Raw genomic sequence first — 20158 nt, 5'->3', positions numbered from 1 at the left:
ATTACAATTAAGAGACAGTGAATCAGGACTGGGTGACCGATGTCACAGACTGGCAGCTATTAATTAGATATCCAAAATCTGTGCTCCAACACTACTTGCCTACATGCACGATTATGTATTTTATTACATTTGCATCCTGCCTTTGCTCCAAAGGAGCTCAAGATGACACATGGTCTGCCCCTTGTCCCCTATGCAGTAGGCTGGTCCGAGGGATTGACTTGTCCCAAGTTCATCCAGCGAGCTTCATTGGCTGAGCCGGGATCCGAACCTGGAATCTCAGGTCCCAACACTTTAGCCGCCACGCCACACCTAAGTGAGAAGGCTGGGAGCCTGTGACTTATGAAACGAAGGCAAAATGGACCTCATCATTGACTGAATGGGAGGCTACAGGAGAATCAGTGATGGCCGGTGTGTATCCGGGAGGAAATCCTACACAGGAAGCGTTGGTGCTCTCACATTCCAAACCAAACCTCGAAGCCTCTCATCTGTGCATGGAGAATAGAAAATGGGCTTCAGAAAGGGAAGCGAGCTCATTCATTCATTGCTCTTTATTCATAGATTTATGTCCTTTTAACCGAAGAAAATCCTGAATGGGCAGCGAGAGCATGAGCGACTGCGGCAAGAGACGTCCCTTCCTTAGCTTCTCTTAGAATCTCCCTCCCGCAAATCTAGTCCCTCGTGCGTGCAACGTCACTTCTGGCGTCACAATGACCGGGACCTCCCCCGTGCTTTTCCTTCCCATGCTTTTCGCTCGGCCCTTTTCTCCCTTAAAAGGACAATGGTACGCGCATGCAAAAGAGCTCGATTGAGGAGTACGGAGTCGTGGGAACCGCGCATGCGCACACCGCCTGGAAGTTAAGCCAATGACTCCCGAGCTTGCATCTCTCCAGACGCAGGAGCGAGACAACGAGACCGCGCAGAGGAGGGGGCGAGGAAGATCGCTCCGCACAACCCAGCACGCTATTGATTCGTTGGAGGTAAATCCTTTTAAATGTTCGTCGTTTCCAGTTGGGAAATATAGATTTAAAATAGTAGCCGTACATCTGAAACATGGGGAGCGGGGTCGGACAAGTTTTGTGCTCCTTTTTTTGTGCATTTTAATTTTTTTAATTAACCTGCCTTTCTGCAAGCAAACTAGTTATCAAGAGGACGTCGTATATATATGCAAGGGGGGTGTTTGTAGGTGAGACGGTGTGTAGCTGGCGTTATTCTCTGGAGTGCTTTGCATTTTGGAGGGGTATCCTGTGGCGGAAGAAACGGGGGCAGCGGAACGCTGCTTGTATTGTTGTAGGTCGAGCATGTGGCGGAGTGGCGACTCCAGCCCCCCATGAAGGAAAACAGTTGTAGGATGAGTTTCTCTATCTGTTCCACTACCCCTCCCAATTGAATCCGGTTTGTTCGACCCCCATCGTCAAGAGAACTTGGAAATCGCTGGGTGTTTTTAATGCAGTTAGTGCTTTGGACCGCGGTCGGGCCCCGGAGCGGGGAGTTCCCAGTTTAAAAAAGTTGTTTGTTCGCTCCTCTCTCGTAACAGAAAGGAAGCGAGGTGATTGCTGCAATCCCGGCTACCCTTCACAGTGGAATGAAAGTTAATGGGTTTCTACTTCCGAGTAATAACATGTGGGATTTGGGGCAGCAATTTGCTGTGCACGGCGTGTTGGCGGCGGTCAGATTTGTGTTGTCCGTTACAGCTATGGACGCGGGACCGGCGACAATGGGAAGCAAAAGGGAGGGGGAGGGGGAATAAGGTTTGCAACAAATCCCTCGAGGTCGGCTAAACCGGCTTAGGATTCGAGGCGAGGTTTGGAATGTTGGCGACGCGGGCGTTCCATTTCCGAACGTTCCCCGGGGTCCGCGTTCCTTTCTGCGAGTGATACACCTGTAGATCGATTCCGCAAGGGGAAAGTTGCACCGCGTTGCATGGCAAGCGGGTAACAGCCATGGCGGTGTCGGGGTATGTTTCCTCGGAGGAATGGGAAAGGCAGCAGGACAGAGGCGGGGCGGGTTACCCTTGGGGTGGTTTGCCCATGCCTTTTAGAGGTGACTCCAGTTTCAGCCGCAACTGAGTTGCTTGAAACGAAGGGATCTTTTGTTTTTGTGCAATCTGTCATGACACGTGCTCCAAGCTACGCAAGTCGTTTAAAATTGCAATCCTAAAGCTACTTACCAGGGGGTAATCCTTACTGAACAAAACTGGACTTCCTTCTGAGTTGACATGGTTAGGGTTGTGGTGTTAATCTCGGGTTTTTTAATATAAAAATTTAAAAGGCTGTTTATCAGACTACCATGTCATTAACCATCTGAGTTGGTGGTAATGCGGCCTGGAAAGGGGGGGGGGTATCATGCCACTTTGAAAGCAGACACTATTAAAAGTACTGTACTGTATACAACTTTGATCGGAACTTTTATTTTTTAACAGTCGCCTCGCTGCACATCCGCCCCTCCCCGCCGTGCAATACGAGTCTTGTTTTCCTTTAAAGTCGTCCTGGAACCTTTCCTCCCTTTCCCGTGCGTCTCAGAAGTGTAATCTTTTGTTTTCGAATTCCACTCCGCGGAAGCAAACAGCTCCGGCTACTACCTTGTTTGCCGCATGTAGGCAAAACAAAGGGCTTATATAGAGCATGTGGCTGCTGGGCTTTGCAAACGGCGCGGCGCGCGAGAGGCGGGGGGGGGGGGAGGCGGCGCGGCAGCGCTCCTTTCTATCCCTTCGACACATAAACACGCTCGAACCGCGTTGCATCCGAAATCGGAGCAGAGAAATACGCACGACGTCGCAGCCGCTTCTTGAGGACTTTTTAAAAAAATATTTTGATGTTAAACTTCAGATGCTGCGCGCCCCCCCCCCCCAGTGCAAGGTACCAAGCCGCGTGCAGGGAAGAGGAGGCGGAGGAGGCGTGTTTAGGTGGCTCAGGCAGGAAGCGCCTTCGAGGGACCCAGCGGAGTGTTGGGAGCAAACACACGCTCTGGTTGCTGCCTGTCCCGGGCTGTAATGTCGCCCGGTCATTAATTAACTGGGAAAGTGAGAGAGCTGGAAGGAATAAATGTCGCGTTTGCTTTACTGGCACACGCTTTTGTGCATCTGTACGGGTTAAAGCGCGTTTCGCTCTCCCCTCGTGGCGCGTGTTTATGGGAGGTCTCGCCGATCCCGCTTTGAAGTCGGAACTGTTGCCATGTTTGAATTACGTCAGGGCAAAGCCATGAGGAGGAACCAGTTCCTACCATCGCGGGCAGATCGCGCGCTCACACCCACCCGATGTGCACGCAGGAGCTTAGCGGGGCGCCGGTGGGGGGCGGGCGGCATTAGTGAGCAGGAAGTGCTGCTGGTCGCGGCGGCGATGGGATGGAGGGGGCGGGTGGGAACCTTTCTCGTCTCTTTTGTTCTGCGAGAATGCGGAGGAGTAAAACTTTCCCTGGTTACTTAATGAGGGTCCATTCCTTTGCTTTCCATCTCCCACCGTGTGTGCGCGCGCGCGCGCGCGCAGACACACACACACACACACACACACACACACACACACACACATTTGGTGAGAGCGCCAGCGCAACTTGCTGTTTCTCATTATAGTTTTAATAAAAAAGCGTTCGAAACTCAAGTCACTTCGCCTGGGATGCCGCTTTCCCTCTTTCTGCGTGGGAGGCGTGCTCGTGGGAGGGTGGAAAGGTGGGCAGGCTGTGCTTTCGCGCATTTTTAATTTATATATATATATAGAGAGAGAGAGAGAGAGAGAGAGTGTAAAATCCGTGCCAGTAGCTATGATGACCCCGATCTCTCGCTCGCTCTCTTCCAGCCCCCCCCCCTTGCGCAGAGACTACCACCAGTAGCACTCGGAGATTAGGCGGCCTCTGGAGGGGGGAATGTTATGACGCTTCCTTCCATGGCAGCCCCTTATTGCAAAGCTAGCCGAAAGCGGAACAAGAAATGTGAACAGCTTTTGATTGCCTTTTATTTGTTTTGTGTGTGTGTGTAATGATTTGCAACGCCTATGCATGAATGAGTCCCTTCTTCCACCTCCCTCCATTGTTGGCTTCTCTTAACCATCAGATCCTACCAGTAAACAACAACAGTATCCTCTCTCTTGTCCAGTTGCACGTTTGGGCATTACATGGAGAGACCTCATGGCAGTGGCTGAGCTTGGCAGGTAGATTGGCACATTCTCTTGCATAAACGTAGCTGTGAGTGTTGCTTCTGCTGCCTCCTCTTCTTCTTCTTTGCTGCTTCTAGGGAGTGTGTATTTTGTTCCTGGGCAAGCAGAGTTCCTTGCACCTGTGCCTAAGACAGACCTCAGAGCTTGGTGTCTCTCTGATCATTACGACCTGTTTTGAAAAGTAGGTCGTCCTTGGCTGAGGTGGATGTGGGTGGGTGGTCTTTCCTGGAGGCAGGGCTTGCCTCTCCGCGGTGAGTGGCGTGATCTTCTTTTGCACAGGGTTTCGTTTAAAAATGGGTTAAATGCTTGGAAACTCTTTCCTACTTTAATCACTTTATATATGTACGCACACAGTGTATGGACGGAGACAGTTGAGGGTCTTTTAAAACATGATGCTCAAAGTCCCTTTGTATTTTCCCATGTCTTTTGGTGTTCATTTACAATACAGTACAGTATTTGAAAATGTATAGAGGGGTCCTTAAGAAGCTCTCACCTAGTTTTCTTCCTGGCACAGAAAGGAGCATTCACATGCAACTTTCTATACTACAGCTCAAAGGTCATTTTGAGTGTTGTGTGGAAAATGCTATTCTTATTCAGGTATTGGCAGCAAAGTAGGCATCATGGGCAGAAATTAAAGGACCTCTTTGGCAAAAGAAAGTACAGTCATACCTCAGGTTACAGATGCTTCAGGATCTGTGTTTTCGGGTTGCGCACCACGCCAAACCTGGAAGTACTGGAACTGGTTACTAATGGGTTTCGGCGTTCGCACATGTGCAGAAGCGCTAAATCGTGCTTTGCACGTGCGCAGACACGGCGCTGTGGGTTGTGAACGTGCCTCCCGCACGGATCACGTTCGCAACCTGAGCATCCACTGTATTTATTCATACAGTGTGTAGTTAAAACTATGGAACTCCTGAAGGGGGTAGTGATTCTCACCAACTTGGATGGCTTTAAAGTAGGATTGGGCAAGTTCATGGGGGATAAGGCTATGCTGTCAGAGGCAGTAGGGCCTCTCTATACCAGTTGCTGGTATTTGCAGAGGGGCAAGATGCTCTTGCGCTCAGATCCTGCTTGAGGCATCTTGTTGGCTACTGTGAGAACAGAATGCAGGGCTGTGTGGTCCAATAGGCTCTTCTAAGTTTGGGATTAAGGCTCTTTGAACTCACTGGAGTTTCATTGCAGCTAAACACGTACAGAATTGGGCTCTATGTATCTCCTCATCGCCAACTACTTGAAACGGTGTTTGCTTAGGTTCATCCCTTTTATTATCTTTGGATTGCATCCAACAAAGTTGTCCCATTAGTGCAAGGACTTCCACCCGCGTGGTGGGACTTCCTTGCCCGGCACGCTCCCAGAATTTGCTCTGGAGGGTGTGTGAGGAGGCACCACTGAGAGGGAGAAGAAGCCCCATTATGCAGACAGAAGACCTTGCTCCAGGAGGACAGTGTCATTGGATGCAACCCTTTCCGTTCTCTAGCATCAGAAATTAAATTGTCAGCATCTCAGCAGAGAGACCTGGCTTGCTTTTCATTTCTGTTACTCCATGGAGATAAAGTGTGGGTAACCTGCGCCTAATTTCAACAGCCCTCTGCAGGCAAGCAGTTCAGACCTCTGACAAGAGCAATCTGTCTCCTGATGGCCCACCAGGGAGGAGAAGGGGGCACTGGAAAGAGAGAGAGAGAAACAGGGAGTGGACCCGCCCATTTTTTCCACTTTTGTCCCTTGGAGCTCCTGCCCCACCCCTCGCAGATTACTCCCAAAGGAATGCAGGAGAAAAGTGGCCCACCCTGTGTTTTATAAGCCACACCAATACATTGCAAGGAAGTATTGCTCAAGCAATCACAGATAATCATTCTACACCCATTTAAACTTCATTGAATAAGCGAGAGAGAGGCGGTTATCTTTAACAAACTGTGTGAGTCCAGAGTTTAAAGAAATTGTTCTTGCTACTAATAGCATTACCTAGCCGTGCAGTCCATGCTTAATTCCCACAGGATCAACCTTGTGAAGTAACTTGCTGTTGATTGAAAGGCTGAGAGAGAGACGCTTTCCTGTGACCACCCAGGGAGTTTTCGATAATGAAGCTTGGTAATCTGGTGATCTTTCGCAACAGAAAGAGCAAACTTGGGCCAGTGAAGAACCTGGTGAGAGTTTTAGCAGCACATGGGTTTCTTGATCTGCAATGGCACATTCTCTCCTTGGGATGCTCCTTTTAAAGCAGGGCTAGTCTGAATTTTTATATATATTTATATTACTAGAACCCCATTGATCCACCTTGGAGGTCTCTTGAAGTTAAAACATGGTTGTGTTGCATGGTCCTGAGTGTACACTCTTGGTGAAGGATGTAAGCGTCTTGCTGGATCAGGCCATGATCCACCTAGTGGCAGAGCATGTGCAGGGCTCCGTATTTGATCCCTGGTATTTCCCATCTGTGATGGTCTGGGAAGGCCTCTTGTCTGAAATCCCAGAAAGCTTTTGCCGGTTGGCGTAGACTCTTAAGCAGCAAACCCACAGCATAGGATCAGAATCCTGCTGAAATAGAAGTGGCTTGAAGGGAAGGCAGAGTTGGGCATGCAATCTATCTTAGTCCTAGAATAGTAAGCCTTCTATATATATTACAGGATTTTACCCCACCTACTAGTATGCTGACATTGCTAATTTGTTTGAGGGATGGGAAAAAACAATACAGTAATAATCATTGATAAGGGGACGTGGGTGGCGCTGTGGGTTAAACCACGGAGCCTAGGACTTGCCGATCAGAAGGTTGGTGGTTCGAATCCCTGTGACGGGGTGAGCACCCATTGTTCGGTCCCAGCTCCTGCCCACCTAGCAGTTCAAAAGCACGTCAAAGTGCAAGTAGATAAATGGGTACCGCTCTGGCGGGAAGGTAAACGGCGTTTCCGTGCGCTGCTCTGGTTCGCCAGAAGCGGCTTAGTCATGCTGCCACATGACCCGGAAGCTGTATGCCGGCTCCCTCGGCCAGTAAAGCGAGATGAGCGCCGCAACCCCAGAGTCGGCCACGACTGGACCTAATGGTCAGGGGTCCCTTTACCTTTTAATAGTCATTGATGGAATTGGGAGAATCACTATCCCATATTGAGATGGACTGTGTGTGTTTAAGAAGTATTGCTTAACATAATTTTACAAGTATTGCATAGAGAGCATTTAGATTTGCATCAGGCATAGTAAAATATTGTTTTATTGGACAGTCAGTGAATAGGATTGCATGTATCCAACCCAGATGGTCATGGGGGTGGAGCAATTCCCCTGTCGAGAAAGGTTGCAGCATCTGAGACTTTGTAGTTTAAAGAAAAGCAAAGAAAATAAAATTATGGATAGAGAAGCCAAATGAATTATACATTCTTGTATAATGTACATTATACAAGAAATAGCAGGGTGCAATATAACTAGGAATTCCTGCAAATACCTTCCTTTGCGCTATTCAGACAGAAGTAAAACAAAACAAAAAAACCCTGACATTCTACTATCACAAGTCTACTAATTTATGCAAGAATAGTCAGAACTGGAAAAAGGAGAAAACACCTCCTCTAAAGAAATAGCTAAAGAAAGTATGTAACACAACTGAATTATCAAAGATAAGAAATGATTAACTTCCAATAAGATAAGTTTACAAAAAGATGGGTCTTACACTTCTGGAGCAAACTTAATTTGTGATAATATCCCCCCCCCCCTACAATTACTACTTTTTAAAAAGAGGTAGGAAATACTGGTTTAAAAGAATATATAAGCCTGTACAGATGCATATCTTTTGTAAACGTCCTTCTGTTGGAAGATAACGAAGTAAATAATTTCCGCGCCTGGAGCCAAGGAATTCTCTGTCAAATGGGAGGTTTGTACTGTGGCTTGAAGATCAGTAAAGGGTTGGTGGGAGGGAAGGAAATTCCTGAGCCCAAGGTTGTCCATGATATTAGCTGCAAGGGCTCTGCTCCTTTTATCCACTTGCAGATCTTACGTCCAGCGGTTTGGGGCTGTGCTTGGTATCATCCAGTTTTGAGGGAGAAATGGGAATAAAAGTGCAGGTAGATAAATGACTGGCAGCTCTATGTCCTGCCTAGTATGATTTGAAGTTTGGTGGAGATTGGCCTTGCATAGCGTAGGCTTAAGTTAAAAATAGTCATCTGCCAAAGGAAGAAGGGCCATCGCTTGCCAATGGGAAGCAGCAGATTCTGTTTCCATGGCCTCCAGTTGTGGTTCAGTTTGTTCATTGTTACCCTTCGTTCTCAAAATAAAGGCTCCAGGTGTTTCCACACATGGGTGTTTTTCTCCCAGGCAAACTGTATCAAGGCTTATCATCTCACAAGATTGCATTGCAGAAGGTTTTTGGCAGATGAATTAGCCTTGTGAGAAAGCAGATTGTCAGAAGGGGGTGGTATATAAGGCCCTTTCATGTAAGCATGACTCTTGCAGACTTGAAAGCAATAGTAAGTTTTGGAATTGCCCCTGAACGGCTGGATCTGGATTCTGAAATGAGCACCAGCATTCAACCCAAATTCCTAGTTATGGTTTGTTTTTGTTGCCTGCAGATCACTTTGAAATCTAAACTTGGCATTACTCATGTGTGTACAATCATAAAAAAATAGAATGGGCCACGACTGGGCTGTTATGAATGAGAGAAGGATTATAAAGCACTTTGGGAGACTAAACATTCCACCGTAAAACCACCATAGAAACCAAATATTTCTTTTACTACCTTTTCTGTTTTGAAGTCCATTGGCTTTTAGTTGCAGTGCTTAATAGCTTCCCAAGATGATCCACCCTTACTTTCCAGAGATAAATGCCCTTAATGTACTTCGGCATATTTGTTTCTTGTCCTTTGTGGTACACATAGGTGTGGAAAAAAATAATAGAATTGTGGAGTTGGAAGGGTCCCCAGGGTCATCTAGTCCAACCCCCTGTGGTGCAGGAATCTCAGCTAAGGCATCCCTGACAGATGACCATCCAACCTCTGCTTAAAAACCTCCAAGGAAGGAGAGTCCTCAACCGCTTGTTTCAGGCTGAAAGAAGCCTGAGAATCTGTTCTATTTGCATGGTCACTCTGCCAAAATAGCTGTGTCTCTGCAAAAGGTTGTAGGAGGATTGCAGGCATTGGGGAGCATTTGTAATGAGACAAATGCTTAGCCCATCCAGTTCAGTATTTTCTACACTGACTGGCTGCAGTTCTCTGGGATTTGGGCAGTGGCCTTTCCCAGCCCTTCGTGGAGATGCTACAGGCTGATTTTGGGTCTGTCTGCTGGCAGAGCCTGTGCTTCAACTACAACCTTTCTCAGTAACTGGGTGGACAAGAGAGTTTAAGGATTTTGGAAGTAATTGTTTTGTCAAGAAACCGCAGAAAAGTACTGGTGGCTGCAGAGATGACTCTGGACTCCCATTTAACCTCTAGTAGTCCTGTCATTAAAAGGTATGAGTTAAATTCCCTAGCAAAAGTGTGCCCAGAGCTCAGTAGAGCAACACTCGGTAGAAGTCTTAGCAACTGAGGCATGGTATCTTAAATCAATTTCAGCCTTCAGTATTAGCTATTAGTTTAAAGTGCAAGGTCTTCAAGTGCTGGTACGGCTTTTTCTTACACTCCTATTTCTTTCTCTGCTCCAACCTGTTCTGTCTAGCCCAGCTCCTGTGCAACAAAGCAACCCTATGGCTGCCTACGCCCCAAAGAATCCCGGGAACTATAGTTTACCTGTCACAGGGCTGCAGTTCCCAGGCAATCTTGCAGGTAGGGCTTTATATACTTGAATTTGGCCCAGTAGCCAGTTGGCAAGCAGGCAGACCTCTGAGTAAAGGGCTTGCATGCTGACAGGGTCTCATTCCTGGCAGCGATTGTGCTGCAGCATTCTGCTGTATCTGCAGCTTCCGGTTCCTAAATACGCTTAGTTGGAAACAAGTCCTCCTGACTTCAGTGGGACTTGCTTCTTGATCAAAGCATGCTTGGAATTGCTGCCATGGGGCAGCAGCTGTGCAGATTCACTGTGGACAGCAGCGCCTGATTCAGCTCCCAGTCTTTGCCAAACCATCCCCTCCAAAAACAAAGCGAAGAGGGTAGGTATAAAATGAAGTGGGGACTTTTTCCCCAGCCCAGGTGGCTGCTTTGCCTCCTTCACAAATTGGGAGTGGATGGGACCAGAGGTAAACATGAGCTGACCAAGAAATGCGAGTGTTGATTTTTGCACAGTAGGCTGGTTTCTTCGCTCTCCTGTGTTCCTCTCTATTCTCCTCCTCCCAGATAAGCAAGAGGCATTATCAGGAATTCACGGTCACATCGCAGCTGGGCAGAAACACTGGAAAGGGGGAGGTAAAGCAGGGCTGCCAAGGGCTGTGACTTGGGAGGGGGTGTGGGATGGGGAGAGCTACAAGGGCCAGGCAGAGACCTAGACCACATTCAGCCCCTGGGCCTGAAATTCCACATCTCTGATAGAGCTGGCCATAAATTCCAGGAGGAGTCAGCCATCACATAGGGCTTAATTTCATGCAAGGAGGGGGAGTCCGGACTCCAGAGGGAAGGTAGGATAAGAGGCCCCTTGCATGTGATCAGTGTGGACTTCTGCCCCTCCCTAGTAGCCTTCTGGGTGGGGAAGAAGTGTGAAAGAGAGAATGGGGCTCCAGGAGAGGAAAAGGGGTGGCACCACCCACCACTGGCTTTGCCCCTGCCCCAACAGTTGACATGTGGCACGCTTGGCACAAAAGGGATTCTTTGCCTGTGGAGTAGTTGCTGATGAAAGCGAGATAGCTCCTTGGAAGAAAAGGGGGTATATAAATTAAAGAAATAAAGGCCACACCCACAGGCCGCTTTCTGGTTTAGATTCTGGTGTGAACTGCAGGCTCATTCCTGGCCATATGAAAACCCAGCCTCATGAAACTGGATGGAAGCTTTTCTTACAGGTGCACAGAAATTAGACCTGTCAACAACAGAAAGCCTTGCCAACTTTGTCCTTGGCATCTGTGTCTCTTCCTCTTGCTAGTCCTCTGTGTGACCAGGCCCAGTCCTTGCTATAGCTTAGTTGTGAGGCACATTCCTTGCATGTTCAAGGCATGAGAGGCGGTGGCTGGGCTTCCCAGTTGATGGAACAGTGAGGTCAGTGTCCCTTCAGTTGAGATGGTATATGTTAAGGAATGTGCCCCTGGCAATGTGCTTCTGTATTCTTATTTAATATTGCACTTATGTGAAATCTGCTGTGCAGCGGCAAGGAGGATGATACTGCCCAACATGTTTGGCAGGAGATATGTAGCGGCTAAGAGGTTGGATTTACTGTTTGCAACAGAAAAGGGTTGGTGGTAGTAGAGCCTGAAAAGACTTATTGTTTTATATTTATTTTATTGAGTCATTTTTGTACTGCTTCCCACTTCAGTCTCGAGGCAGTGCACAAAAATTAAAGTCTGATACTTTGCATTGTATTATTATGGCTATAAAACATGCACAGCTGAAATGGGCCAAGAATGAAAGAAGCATCCGCCAAGGCCAGGGGCTATAGAAGTTTGGATACAGTCCTGATCTTTGGAGGCCCCAAAGGGTCATCAGAGATGGGCACTTGTGCAGATCCTGAGGGAAGTATACCTACCGGTATTTGGGGCCACCCTGTACTTTTATAGCACAGTAGCAATAATAGCACGGAAATGTAGTTTTGGGGGGTTTTTTCTTTAAAAATCAGGAACGCTATTGGTGGGCATAGATTTCCATTTTGATTGGTTTTCTTTTGAGTGGTGTATGTCTGTTTTCTCCCTTCCACATTTGAAGCTAATGAATCTACCTGAAATAACTTTTGAGACAAACTTGGTGACTTAGAATGCACCTTTTTACTTCCCCCTTTTTTCGTGCATTAACCGCAGCCGATTGGGTCACCTTGTTACATGCCTGGCTGAATTTCCTGTGGTGTCCTCTGCGTTGAACGAGGGGGCGACACAAACGCACGCGCTCCTGGCGATCGAGAGAAATGGAAATGTGTCTGAGACACCTGTCCTTATGGGAAATGGTGTGGGACAGGGATCATGAATAATGGATCATCTCCCACTGGGCATTTCTGACTGCGATGTGGTGTCGGTTTGCAGAGTTGTACATGGCAGATGCAGGGGGTAGAGATCACAGCTGCCTTCTAAATGTTGCCTACTCTTGTTCCTTTTTGAAGCCTGATCACCTCCTTTCTTTTCCTTCCCAACCTCCCTCATCCCAACAGGCTAAAGAAGGGAAGAGAAGATGTTTGGCTTCCACAAACCGAAGATGTACCGGAGTTTAGAAGGTTGCTGCATTTGCAGAGCAAAGTCTTCCAGTTCTCGCTTCACTGACAGCAAGCGTTATGAAAAGGACTTCCAGAACTGCTTTGGGTAAGAGTTGGTGCCGTTCCAGTACTGTGTTGGGTTTTCTGAGCCGAAGGCTGTTACAAAAATCAGTGAAGCCTGAAAACCAAAGGGGTGCCAAGTTGTGTGCCTTTCTGTCTCCTTCTAGTATAACCAAGCAATTGAACTATATTGTGTTCTTCTCACAGTCTGCACGAGGCCCGCTCAGGAGATATTTGCAATGCTTGTGTGCTTCTGGTGAAAAGATGGAAAAAACTGCCAGCAGGATCAAAAAAGAACTGGAATCATGTGAGTTTGTCATCTTTCATCCTGTATCATGGTAGGAGAAGCCAGCCTGTTGCCCTTAAAATCTTGCTGGACTACATATTCCATGATCGCTGATCACGATGGCTTAGGTTGGTGGAAGTTGTTGTCCTGAGCATTTCCTTAATAGGCATTGTGTGCACAACATGTGTAGAACAGCTGGTATTATGGTTCTGCCATTGCCTGCCTTAATGGATGTTATGACTCATAAGGCATTAATATATTTGATAAATAGGACTGGGAGGGAGAGTTGCATAAGCCACAACAGGCCCAGATAAAGTTGGACTACAACAACTCTGATCCCCAGTGAGCTTAGCCACTAATCAGGAATTGATGGGAGTTGTAGTCCAGCAACATCTGGAGGGCACCAGATTGAAGGACACTGGTTAGCTATTCCTTCTGACTAGAGGTATGCTGCACATTAGGTGTAGGAGCTGGTAGATAAGAAGCAAGGGGCAGAAGCATCATCTCCCAGTGCACTGGAACAATTCAAAGGGCGGGTGTGGATTTCTGGGTTGCAATTTAGTCAAATTTTGCTCCATTTGTATAATGTATACAGTTCAGAACATCCAGCTTTACTTGGCACTGAACCTGAAAGGTCTTGGGTGCTGAGTTTCAATTATTATTCTTTTATTATTTATTTTAAAGCACAGTAGAGCCTGAGCAATGTAAAGCAAACTCTTGCGTGCAAATCAGCACACAGCTGCTTTCCCCATTAAAAAAGGTTTTGCAGTTTTTGCACCATTGCTTATTGCTACAATTCATCAGATGAGAGTCGATGAAACAAACTTTTTTCTTGCTGTCCTTTTCCAGGTGGTGGATGCAAGAGCTGGACCGAGTCTTAAGACAACATTGAAGCCAAAGAAGATGAAAACCCTTTCTGGCAGCAGGATGAAGAGCAATCAGATAAGCAAGCTGCAGAAAGAGTTGAAGAGACACAGTATGTTAATCCTATCTGCTTTTTCCATTAATGGGCTTGATTTGGTGCAGCGGGCCTTGACTCTGAATGGCTGTACTATATATCACAGGAGAGGGCCTTTGGTGTATAGAGGCAGTATGAAATTCAAAAATCCACCATGTTGGCTACCCTGGAATACTCCCTCCTAAATCTCTCTAAGAGGCTGGCTTTAAATCCTGCTAGTTTCACAGCCTTACTGTATTTTTTTACAGTATGTGTCTTGCTTATTCTTGGACCTGAGCAAAGGAACATTACTGGAGGACTTTGAAAGTATCGTTTCTGCAGTTCCAGTGGCTTAGTTGCAGCGTAAAATTGGAAATTCAGTCAAGCTGAAAATCCCTCCCAAACCTGGCTGAATTTGAGACCTAAGGGATAGACATATATCTATTTTAAACCATTTTTATCATAAATGGGTCAAAACATGTGACTCCCATTTGACTGGTCACTATCTCCCACCCTTTGTGTATGTACACAATCTTATCCCAAAGGAATAATTCATATTGCAGTTGTTTTGGGGATGGAAATGGGATGACACCACCCTTAGCAATCCAGAGAAGAGCAAGATAAGACATTATTTTAAAAAATAGCAGCAGCATATTTACTTATTTAAGTTATTTATATACCACTTAATTACCAAAGTTTCTAAGCCAGCCTGGTGCACTCAAGATGTTTTGGACACCAGCTTAGCAAAGGCTGTTCTAGGTAGTGTACATAAAAATTAAAAGCATACAATTCATAAGATCAGTTAAAATTAATAATCAGACACATTTTAAAATTCCTGCTGAACTGGAAAAGTCTTTGTCAAACACCTGACATTCAACAGGAAGTGGGCAGGAGCCGTTTAATCTCAGCCAGGAGGGAGTTCCACCAAATTGCCTTCCAAGTACTGAATGCAGGCCTCCTGGTAGATAGGAGCCATGCGTCTTCAGTCAATGGGGACCACTGGCAGGGATTCCCCCTAAGATCTCAGTGATCCAGGTAGGTCTATAAGAGACCAGGAGGTCCTGAACCCAAGTTAAGGGCATTATAAATCAATTTTAAAAATCCTGAATTTGAGCTGCCAACCTTTTGTGGGCAGGTGTTAAGTGCTGTCACTAGTCTGTCCCCACCAACAGTCTAGCAGCAGCATTTTGCACCAGCCAGAGCTTCGAGGCCAGGCCCAAGGGTAGCCCTACATAGAACTCGTTGCCGTAATCAAGTCCCAAGTTACCTTTGGCCAGCTGTCCCTGTCTGAGAGTGTTGGTAGTTGGTGCACTAGCTGTAACTGGTAAAAAGCACTCTTAGCCACCAAAGTGACGAGGCGAGGGTGGATCCAGGAACTTCCTCACTCACAATAGGTAAATTACATTTTCAAAACTTCCAAAAGTTTTGTCAAATGGTTCTCTGCAAGATTTGGGGTAATAAGTACATGGGGGATTAAATACTAAGAAACTTGGGTAGTCTCAGTAGTCTGTGGAAATGTGCTGTACATTTTCTTCATCATATGAACCAGAAACTTGGGAGATTTTGGAAGTTGAGATTCGAAAGAAATAAAAGACGTATGCAAAACTAGTTAAATACACTGTTTTCCCTCTTCCTTACAGACTCTGATGCCCACAGCACTACTTCAAGTGCCTCTCCAGCCCAGTCTCCCTGCTATAGCAATCAGTCTGATGACGGCTCAGACACTGAGATGACCGCTGGCTCCAGCCGCCCTCATGTCTTCTCCTTCTTAGATCCCATTTACTGGAAAAGGTAAAAAGGAAAAAAGGAAGCCTGAAACAGAATCAGCACATTCCTTTAATTCATGGTAGAAATCTGTAGTATTTCCAAAGCACAACTAGCGACTGTAGAGCTATACAAATATGACTCTTTATAAAACTTTTTAAAACAATGCTTACAGCAAGACCCTGCTTGAAGGCGGCTCACAGTCTTAGTTTTAGACAAAGGGGAAAGTAGACAGCGGGAGGAAAACACAGGAAGAGGCAGAGGTTAAAAATGCACATAATTGCAATAAATGTAATCTTAATTACAAGGCTCTTTTGCTTCCGTTCGGTTTAGCAATTAGGGAGCACTTGCAGACAGCTGATGACTCAACATGGTGTTTAGGGATGTAAATAAAGTAACTGGATAGCATGCAGAGCATGAAGTGGGTCACAAGGCATCTTCTTGTTCTCTTGAAAGCAAAGCCAGAGTCCTGGGGCTGTTTCTCCCCCCGCTACCCCCCCCATTAATCCTCTCTTAGAGGGAAACGATGGATGCCTTGACAGTAGCCAGCAGTTGTATTGATCTCCAAGTATCCCTCTTGCTTTAGGATTAGCTAGTTGCTGCATATATGGTGTAGGCTTGTATTGCCTACCAAGATATGTACGCCTGCTCTATAACAATCTGCGATCGAGAAGTCTGGGAGTGCACCATTGATTTATGGCTTTAGCTGCTGCAGGGTGTGGTGATAGCCATTAACTTGGATCGCTTTAAAGGGGAATTAGACAGATTCGCAGAGGGCAAGGCTATTCGTGGCTATCAGGCATGCTTGCTAGCTGGAGCCTTCTTGCTCACAAGCAAGTGTATACCACTTGGAAGGGAGCAACAGAAAAAGGCAACTGAAATGATCAAAGAGGTGGAGAAACTCCCCTGTGGAAAAAGGCTACCACATTTGGGACTTTGTAGTTTAGAGAGAAAGTGAATACGAGCTGACATGGTAGATACTTATAAAATTAAGCATGGCACAGAGAAAGTGGATACAGAGAAGTTTTTCTCCCTCTTGTGTAACACTGAAACTTGTTGACATCCATTGAATCTGAATCTTGGAAGATTCAGGACTGAGAAAAGAATGTGCTTCTTCATGCAGTGCATATGGAACTCACTTCCACTGGAGGCAGTGATGGTCAGCTGTGAAACCTTTCATTGTTCAGACAAGAATTTTAGGAGTAACATTTTTTTCTGATTTTCTGGTTAAACTGCTTTGATCCTTTGTAATCTCATTGAACACCACTTAGATTTAATGCTGCTTTACCTTGCTGTGATGGTTTCAGTCTAATCTGTTAGCTGATTTTAATTATTATTACTTATATTTTTGTATGCCACATCAAGTCCATCTTTTGTCAAAATTAAGACATGTATGAAATGAAATCCAAATTTATCTTCTTCTTTTCTCTTGAAGGCAAAAAATTTGCTGTGGAATTATTTACACAGGCCGCTTTGGAGAAGTTGTTATAGATGCTCACCTCTTCAAACCCTGCTGTAGCAATAAGAAGTCCACAACTGAGAAGCCAGAGCCACAAGGTCCCCAGTCTCCAACCATCTCCAACCAGGAAGAGTGGTGACTTCCACAGCAGTTGGTGTAAAAAAGAACCTCTTTTTCTCTCTGGAAAGGCTTGAAAGTGACTTTCTCTTCACTTTAGAAGCCTGCTATGCTGCCAAAAGACTCCCCCCCCCCGGCGACCTTGAACGGTTTGAGGATTCCATTTTTTTACTGCTTCAGTTCCACTAATTCAGAAACCTGTTCATATCTCTCCCCCCACCCCCCAAATGACTGTAAATAATATTAAAAAGGCTCTAAAATCCATAATTGAGCTGAATGCTGCTGCAAGTCATCTTGGTTCAGTCTCTTTCCCCACACAACTCTTCTTCAGATGAAAGGCCATAAAAGAGAATTAAAATATGTAGTGTGTTTTTCTGAAAGAGAAGTAGTGCTCCCATTTTGGCATGTTAAAACTTTTAGCCAGTAACCTTTTCTCCCTGTGAGGAAGATACTTATTATTCTTAGGCATGGACCTGGGTTTGCTGAAGTTTGTACAAGACTTCCCTGCTCTGTATATGTTGTAAAGGTGGGGAGCTCTTAATTTTTACTACTGATGCTTTAACAGGGATAAAAAGTTTTGCCTGTCCTGAACCCCAAGGCCAATGGCTCATCTTTCTGGCCTAGTCAAAGTCTGTATGTGAAGGGACTGAGCATGCAATCAGTCTTTGGCAAACAATAAAGTTTTGAGACTGGCCCATTCATTACCTTGGTACTGGACCAAGTTAACTTTTTTCTCTCCCCTGCCTGTTCCAGTGTGCAGTCCATGTATGATTTATGCATTAATATTACAGACAACGTTCAGGGAGATGAGGGGCTCCTTCATGGTATTGAAGGGACACCCTTTACAAATGTTGGCCAGTTGTGTAGGGCTGTGATGATAACACAGTATATATACTAAGTCCTTGTTTTCAGTACCTTGGTATGGGACCAATTAAGTGTATATTATAATTTGTGATTGCTCTCTTTACCTGTCTAGTTCCACACCTTGATAAGGACCGAGTAAAAATCTGTCAAAAACTAGTAAATTGCAACTGGGAACAGCAGTCAGTTTGTGCCTGGCAAGGTTTTATAATCCCAATCCAACAGCAGAATGCAAACAATGCGGTAATCACTCTTCATTTTATACAAATTTTATTATTATTAATAATTTTGAAGGCCAGTCACAAAAGCAAGCCCATTCTAGCACAAGCTCAGGTTTAAGATTCCTCCTCTGTGTTTCTGCACTGTTTGATTAGCTTGGTTACACACCCAAGGAAGGAAAATTGCAATAATAACAAACCCACCCACATCCTTATTATAAAGTATTATCTAAAGAGAGAGAGGTCTAGGTATGCACGGCATTTGTTGGCAAATAAGAGAAAGCATTTTTATTTCAGATATATACTCTGTAAATGTGTGCGTAAATTACTGTGACTACTCTTTTTTAAAACAACCACAACCACCTAGTATTGTCTAGTTAGAGCTATTTCCCAAGTTCACGACACTAAATGCGTATAATAGCCTTCATGTATGAAGAGCCGTCACAGGCTGTAGTCAGTGTCAGTCCTTGTCTTTTGATCTTCTGGTCCCGGCTGCAAGTCCTTCCTGTTACCCCTCCTTCCCTCCTAATCTCCCAGAAGTGCCTTCAGTCCTTGTTCCTACTTCTCTTGTCCCCAGCCTTCAACACAGAACTGCACAGTTAATTCCCCACACTGCCTGCTTGTCCCCTATTTTGGATTTGCTTCTTCCTAAATTCTGCCCTAGCACCTATGGGCAAGCAGGCGTCTCCTAAGACTCCCATGTTTCCCCCCATGCTTTCTCAGTCTGTACTGTGAAAGAGGAAAAGGGGGTTTCTTAAGCATTGTCACTGTAGTATATTAGCTGTAGGACTTGGCTGAATTCAGTTTTTCCCTGAAATCTCAGCCAGCATAAGAATTAGAATATTGTTTGCTTTGTTTTAAGATGAGATTCCCAAGATTCTGATAAAATACGCCAATTGACCAAGGAAAGAGTTCTATCAGCTTCGGCAAATAATGGCTTCCGCTGTAAGTATGCTGCTATATTTAGCTCATACGGATTTCTCCAATTTATTTGAATAGCATGAGAATTTTGACTTGTTTTGTGCAGTGCACTACTACAAACATAACTTTGTCCTTTTATACTTTTTATTAAACAAAAAATCCTAAGCAGATGCGTTAGGAAAACAAAATCTGAGCTATTGTCTTCCTACCTTGTTTTTAGGGTTCCCTTAATTGTGTCCCCCCATTTGTAAATAGGAGAAATATTCTAAAGGGAGGATAAAATAGGTCTTTATTTGTAACTGACTAGCTACTTGGCAGTTTTGCTGGGTTGGTAATCTCTGAAGGATTCATGTAGGAGTCCCAGATATTTTTTCCCTCATCAATTTACACGTTTAAGGTTTTATTTTTTTGTTCGTTTCTGGGTTGTTGCTTTTTTTTTTAGTAAGTGTCAATGGTTCTGTGCATTTACAGCTACGGTATGAAACAATGTACTATGATATGGATCATCTCGTCTACTTCTGTATTTATTTATTTATTACTACAACAGCAGACTGCTTTTTTTCCCTCAGCCTCCTTACTCCTCTTTCCTATGTAGTAATGCAATACGAATTGTATGTAGTTATGCACTTTGTATCAATGTAGTAGAAAACTATGGAACCTGTTTTTTATACTTTTTATATTGTTCATACACTTGTAACCCAAACTTTTTTTTTTACACTAGGGTAATTAATAAAAAAAATAGACTTTATTTAGAAAAATAAGTATTTTTCTTCCTGACTTAAAAAACACACACTTTGATTTATTGATTTTACCACTAAAGTGGGTGGGAATTGCAGGAGAATAGGGACTGTATAGATTCAGGGGCAGATCAAATGCTATTGCTGTTTTAAGAAGTTGTTCATTTTCAAGGATGGATGGAATAAGGAAGAACATTCCGATTCTTAATTGGTAGCCATGGGAAGTTAAGAGAGAACTTACTATGTACCATTCACCTTTATGGGTGAATATTCCTGGTATGAAAAAGATTTAGAAATCTCAGAATGTTTTCTACACACAGTCCCACCAAACTTTGTCCTTTTTTTAAAAAAAAATGCAGTGTCCTTCCTGTTCACTGTCACACTTGACAGCTACTTTTACATTTTTAAAGAGTTTGTTTTGTGATTCA

At 45.0% G+C, this 20158-nt stretch overlaps 1 protein-coding gene and 1 long non-coding RNA gene across 3 annotated transcripts; one reads left to right on the top strand and one right to left on the bottom strand.

Moving 5' to 3' along the window:
• The first annotated feature begins 829 nt into the window (after positions 1-829).
• SINHCAF (SIN3-HDAC complex associated factor) lies at positions 830-19754 on the top strand. Of its 2 annotated transcripts, none has more exons than XM_081879006.1 (6): positions 830-977; positions 12329-12476; positions 12638-12737; positions 13566-13692; positions 15294-15444; positions 16853-19754. In XM_081879006.1, exons 2-6 carry the CDS (start codon positions 12349-12351, stop codon positions 17013-17015), a joined length of 669 nt encoding a protein of 222 aa, XP_081735132.1. In that variant the 5' UTR covers positions 830-977; positions 12329-12348; the 3' UTR covers positions 17016-19754. The 2 variants fall into 2 exon arrangements, with proteins under 2 accessions (XP_081735132.1, XP_081735133.1); XM_081879007.1 differs by lacking the exon at positions 830-977 and adding an exon at positions 1842-1954.
• LOC309351570 lies at positions 6864-9857 on the bottom strand. The gene is made up of 3 exons (XR_014160914.1): positions 9841-9857; positions 8857-8977; positions 6864-8139 (listed from the first exon to the last, which is right to left on the bottom strand). It is a non-coding gene; the product is annotated as an uncharacterized lncRNA (long non-coding RNA).
• Positions 19755-20158: the final 404 nt, after the last annotated feature.

This window comes from Podarcis erhardii (assembly GCF_964252035.2).
Source record: "Podarcis erhardii genome assembly, chromosome: 10".
Classification (NCBI taxonomy): Eukaryota; Metazoa; Chordata; class Lepidosauria; order Squamata; family Lacertidae; genus Podarcis; species Podarcis erhardii.
The sequence above is the reverse complement of the archived record's forward strand: the minus strand, read 5'-3'. Positions and strand labels throughout refer to the sequence as shown.